Source organism: Solanum tuberosum, unplaced genomic scaffold (assembly GCF_000226075.1).
Source record: "Solanum tuberosum cultivar DM 1-3 516 R44 unplaced genomic scaffold, SolTub_3.0 scf00670, whole genome shotgun sequence".
Taxonomy (NCBI): Eukaryota; Viridiplantae; Streptophyta; class Magnoliopsida; order Solanales; family Solanaceae; genus Solanum; species Solanum tuberosum.
This window is the reverse complement of record NW_006239586.1, coordinates 99,612-105,452: the sequence shown is the minus strand read 5'-3', so window position 1 is coordinate 105,452 and position 5,841 is coordinate 99,612. Positions and strand designations below refer to the sequence as shown.

Below are 5,841 nucleotides of genomic sequence, written 5' to 3'. Positions count from 1 at the left end.
TAGCACTTTGTCAAGAATTCCTTGATTGTTTCTTCAAGCCTATCCCATCACTCTACGCCCTTCACCTACGGACTGTGTCTGGACCTACGGTCCGTAGGTGGCTTTTTCTGCAACATTTCTTCAGCTGTCTCCTAACTCCCACGTCCGAACTTATATCCTGCAAACTTAATAAAAACACATCAATACCAATACAAAATGGACCTAGACACACACAACTCTTAAGTTAAATGTATTAAAATTACCATAAACTCATGGTATATCAACACCCTCAAATTAAACTCGTTGTTTGTCCTCAAGCGACGCACTAAGACTCTAAACGACACTTGTGTAGAAGCAGACATTCAAGCATAAGCAATAACATGGCTTTTTATCCCGACTCTCTTTTTGAGTGAAAATATTTTTTCTTAGACTGAACAAGCTAACTCATTTAGGTACTTTTTAGTGACTTTAAGATCACTATAGGGCTTTTGTTAGCCTGTAACGTAGGTTCAGGGTCAGGTGTGGTACATTTAGGTACTTTTTAGTAACTTTATGACCTCATTGACATTACATTGTCTATTTACCTCTTCCTTGACCTATTGTTGGCAACTTTTCATCTCAATTTCTTTCCCTTAACTCTTTTCAACCAAGGATGCGACATTTGAGTTTTTGACTCTTATTTCTCATTTTCTTCTTTTTCTTTTACTTTCTTTTCTTTTGTTTCTTTTCACACTTTTCTTTTGCTTATTTTGCACAAAGTCACATCCTCTTTCATAATTTTTCCTCTTTTTAACATGAAACTCTTTCCATACCTTTTCTTCATTTGGTTTACTTTTTCATCGCCACACTCAACTTATGCATTTTGCATTAGTTAAGGTGCACAATGTTCGATGTCAGACCAGGGTCAAGATTAAGGTATCTTTTGGGCTTAGCCACCCTCAACTTAGGCTTTTGGCTGATGTCGAGGTGCACATGTCCAAGGAGGGACCAGGGCCAAGACAATGTTTTTAAGGGAAGGTGAGTTAGGTGAATCAAAAGAATTGGTCAATTTTAGGCTCAAATATTTGGATCAAAAGGGAATATTACTAACATTTGGTTAGATCATTGTAGTCTTAAGTGGACTAATTTGAGCAATGGCCTATGATCACTTCCGAACTTCTAGCCTAGGTTATCTTAGCAGGACCAACGGGGCAAATTCTAGATTGGCACAAAACTGTCTGAACAATCAACCATTCTCACACACTCTTGGCACATAGTTTCATTATCAGATTATTAGATTACCCAGTTCAAGTTTTAGCTTAAGTAATGAGATCAAGTTTGTGCTTTATCATGTCATACTCAAAGCCAACACATTCAACTCATTCTAGCCTACAGATTTTAGCACATATCACAAATTTTGGACGGGTATCATTTTTCATTCTTAATTATGCCATCATGCTTCATTCTCTCGCATGCTTCTACACTTACACTCCTAATACATGCTGGTTCAACAGAAAGTAAGAGAGTCTCTTGGGGAAAAAGAACACAGGCAAGAAAACCCCAACAGAGGATTATGAGTTGGGTTACTCAGACTTCACCCTATCACTCGCAATACATTTACCCCACCCCCACAAAATTAGAGTGCAATTGTCCCCAATTCACAAAAGTAAAGATTAAAGGATTAGGTGAAGCAAACTTGTGGCGCATAACACCGAAGACTTATCAACAAGCGGGTGGGTCCGGTTTCCCGGAGCTCGCTGGAATAAAACATGGGTCACCCTCAGTAGTGCTCACATCATCTATCGCAGCACCCTCAGTAGTGCTATCAATCACTCTTACCGCACCATCAGTAGTGCTCACATATCTCGCATAATGCCCTCAGTGGTGGGCGTTGATATTGAGGCTCCAAGAGCACTCTCACGAACCCTCTGCTGGCGCAATTCCTCATCCACAATGGATGCTCTCCTAGATTGCTCATTTTGCTGGCGTTCCCACTTCCTAGCTCGAACATCCTCAGTAGTATCAGAGATGTGATTAGAGCGGTGCCTCTTCCCATAAGTACGGGTTGGCTCGGGCTGTGCTAGATTATCGCTAAATAAAGCATCAAGCATTGTATCATCAGATAATGCAATAGGTGCAGACTCTAGCTCATCTGTGGGAGGGGCAATTATGGCATCAAGGTCGGACCAGAGACTGTCTAACTCGGCCTGGAAGGAGGACAGATCTGTAGCAGGGGATGGTCGCTCGAGGACTCTCAACTCAAAGGCATCCAGGCGCTTATGAATGCCCTGGACCTTGTGTTCCGTCATGGTCTCCATCCTTTGCCCCATTCTAACCTCAGACTCCGCAATAGACCGCTGCATCCATGGCTTCACATGATGGAGCAGTGTGACCATCTGAGCCTCTAATTTATGAACTCGAGCCTAGGGCACAACAACAGTTCCTGAAGGTGGGGTGGCTCTGGATGAGCTAGGGGCCCGACTAACGGCCTGAGATGGGGAGGTTGGGCATCATCAGTGTGGGCTGGAGGGGCAGGGTCATCACCCTGTATCTGCTCCACATCATCTACTAAATCTGCTCCTAATTATGGCACCTTAATCTGTGGACCACGTCGTGGGGCAGCTACGTTGGCCTCATCCCTAATAAGGTCGATATGAAAGGTCCCGGTCACCTGTACCAAAGGGTCGCAATGCCAGATATGTAGCCTAGAAATACTGCACAACTGAAAGATCATACACGGGAAGGGTAAAGTGGTGGTGGTCCGGAATGCCCTCTTATGGATCACCGCCAACAACATGTGGGCAAAGTCGATCTCGAACCCAGCTACCAAGGACGGAACCATCACTGCTCTATCCCAAGTAAGCGCATTATCAGCCTTAGTGGGCAATACCCTGTTCCATACCAAAAGCCAAAAGAACTTGGCCACCAAATTGAGGGTGGCCTTTTGAATACACAAGTGAGGTGTGCTGAGCCACTCCACAGGCTCTCCATCCACAACTATGTGCCTGGCCAGCTAAACTAATACGGCCTCCATCTGCTCTACATTACGCTGGAATGCTTCACTCCTTACAATGTCCCACCAATAGTCAAATTTGGTGGTGTTGAGTGCTGAAATACTCCCCGAACAATAGAGGAATCGGCTGATGGTGATCTGTGATATGTCAACCGAAAAACCTCGGACTAGTGTGGAAGTAAGAGGTCCTGGGCTGTGGATTTGGACCTCTTGTCGATAGAACCACAAAGTGTGGCAGCATAGGAGGCATAGAATTCTCTCACTATCTCCGCGCTATAGTTCCCAGGGATCCGATCCATCCACTCGCATTTGTGTTTTTGAGAGAGCTGGTGGATGTTGGGTATGGTGTGTAGCCTCTCTGTGAGAACTCTGCGCTTCTCAGTGATCAGCTGGGCCTTCTTCCTCTTTTCATTTAACATCGAGGCATCCATGTATATCTGCCATTGACCCTCAACGTACCATCTATTAGGCTCCTCAGCAACCAAATGAGTGTCTGTGTTTGGTGGCACTGGAACCTCCCCCGAACTAGTAGCCTCATCAGACGAGGCGGCTTTGTCATGTGAACTTAGCTTGTGGCGGAGCCAGAAGTCGACCCTGAAGCAGAGGCGGACTCAGAACCAGAAGCAGACCTAGCCAGTGATCCGATCAGTGTATCCTCTTCATCAGAGTGGGAGGAAGTGACTACGTCGGGAACCACCTGCTTGGATTGATTTCGGGTAGTCTTGGGTGCTGTGGGGGATGTCCTTTTGGTGGGGGGGACATATGCGGGGTCATTCTCCGCATCAGTATCATTGACGGTCATCCGACGGGTTGGTGCTGTTGATTTGGACCTACCCTTTTCGGCAACGGCTTCTTTGTGGCCATGGTACATGTGGAGGAAGAATTAGCACCCGTATAAAATAAAAACACAATCGAAATTTTTTTAGAACATAGAACAAACCAAACAAAAACTAAAATATTTCTAGATAGTAGCTTCAGTGGCCACTTACGATCTATAGGTTGACCTACGGTCCGTGGATCTCCTCCGTAGGTCAAAGGTCTCAAAAAGTTGGGCTCTGATGGGAACCATGGATGTGTAGAACGGTCCGTAGATTGACCTACGGATCGTAGTCCACCTGCGTGGTTCCACACTTAGTAGAATTGCTTGTGCCACATACCACAGACTTGATCTACGGTCCGTAGACTTACCTACAGTCCATAGACGGGGTCTTGTGGATCAGGTCTGTGCCAGGTATCAGGCATGCTTCTATTAGAAACCAAGTTTTCTACCAATTCAAACAATTGACCTTAGTCTAATCGTACATTTCAACACAATTTTTTATAGTCAGTCATCCGTAAGGTTCTAATTACTCAAATGTTTTATAGATATTACATATGGGACTAGAAACCCTAAGTCGAAAATTTCATTTAGACTCTTAATGCACAGATTTAACATATTACAAACACAACACATTCACAATCTATCGTCCCAAAGGTGTTTCTAATTTTAGTTTAACATACAATTTAATACAATCAACAACCCAAGGTCAAGATCCACTTTCTATAACAACAATGAATCAGAATTCAAAGTGAAGGGAAAGTCAATTACCTTACAAGCCAAGAAAATGGGTGATTATGTGAAGACTTTAGACTTCCAACAACCTCCAACTAGCCTTTTTCATCGAACCCGGACACCAGAACTTCTAGGAAATGGGGAGTGAAAGAATTTGGGAGAGAGAAGAGTGAATTGGGAATATTGGGGTAAGAAGGTCGATTGATTAATGGGATATTGTGGTAATATGGAGGGTTATGGAGGAGAAGACCTTACAAAAATGGTTTGGGTGGATTTTGGTAACGGGGGGAATGTTTAAACAATGGGGGGGGGGGGTTTTTAGGGGGGGGGGGGTTACTTAAAAGAGGTTCGGGTCGAGTCATGCAGTTTTAGGGTTTGGAGCCACGAGACACCGTCTACGGTCCGTGGGTCGACTTACGGAGTGTAGATAAGTTCCATAGGTCACTTACGTACTTAGAAAAATTTAGGAAACTTACCTGGGGTCTACCACTACCATTCACGGTTCGTAGTTTGACCTACGGACCATCGATAGTCTCCGTAGACCTCTGCACCAGACATTTTCTACATTTTTTTCTTTTCGTCCCTGCAGATGCCATTAGGCCTTCCTTTTTACATATTTTGGACACTTTTTAGGCACGGACCCTATGCTATAACTAGCCAACACTAAAATGAAAATAAAGCACCTATCTAAAAGAATATAGAAAAACAAATAAACCAAGAAAACTACCAAACCGAAAAGAAAAACCTATAGTTGTCTAGATGGTACATCTTGGGTTGCCTCCCAAGCAGCGCTTGATTTAACGTCGCGGCACGACACAGGCCTCTTGATTACTCAGACTACATCAAGATAATAGGCCTCAACAACTTCTTGCACACTTTCCGCGTTTCCCAGATAGACCTTGATCCTTTGCCTGTTTACCTTAAACCTTGTTCTGCCACTGTTCTCCAGATCGACCGCTCCATATGGGAGCAGGTGCATTACTAAGAATGGCCCGGTTAACTTAGACTTTAGCATGCCCTGAAACAAGTGCAAGCTATAGTTGAATAGAAGCACAAGATCACCAACAACAAATTTTTGCTTTTCAATCCTTCGATCATGATACTTTTTCATCTTCTCCTTGTACAAAGCTGAACTATAATAAGCTCTTAGGCGAAACTCATCAAGGACATTCAAGTCACTCATTCCCTGATATGATGCGGCGCCCCAATCCAAATTTAGCTTGTTTAGTGCCCATATAGCCTTATGCTCAAGCTCTACCAGCAAATGGCAAGACTTTCGATATACAAGTTGGTAGGGGGACATACTTATGGGAGTCTT

At 43.9% G+C, this 5,841-nt stretch overlaps 1 protein-coding gene across 1 annotated transcript; it reads right to left on the bottom strand.

Annotated features, from left to right (window-relative positions):
- Positions 1-5,355: 5,355 nt before the first annotated feature.
- LOC107058839 (uncharacterized) lies at positions 5,356-5,826 on the bottom strand. Its single transcript, XM_015305017.1, has one exon. The coding sequence runs from the start codon at positions 5,824-5,826 to the stop codon at positions 5,356-5,358; it is 471 nt and encodes a 156-aa protein (XP_015160503.1).
- Between the last annotated feature and the right edge of the window lie 15 nt (positions 5,827-5,841).

What these genes read in the sequence shown, in the direction of transcription:
- LOC107058839 (XM_015305017.1), bottom strand. Translation starts at nt 5,826, where the DNA reads ATGTCCCCCTACCAACTTGTATATCGAAAGTCTTGCCATTTGCTGGTA.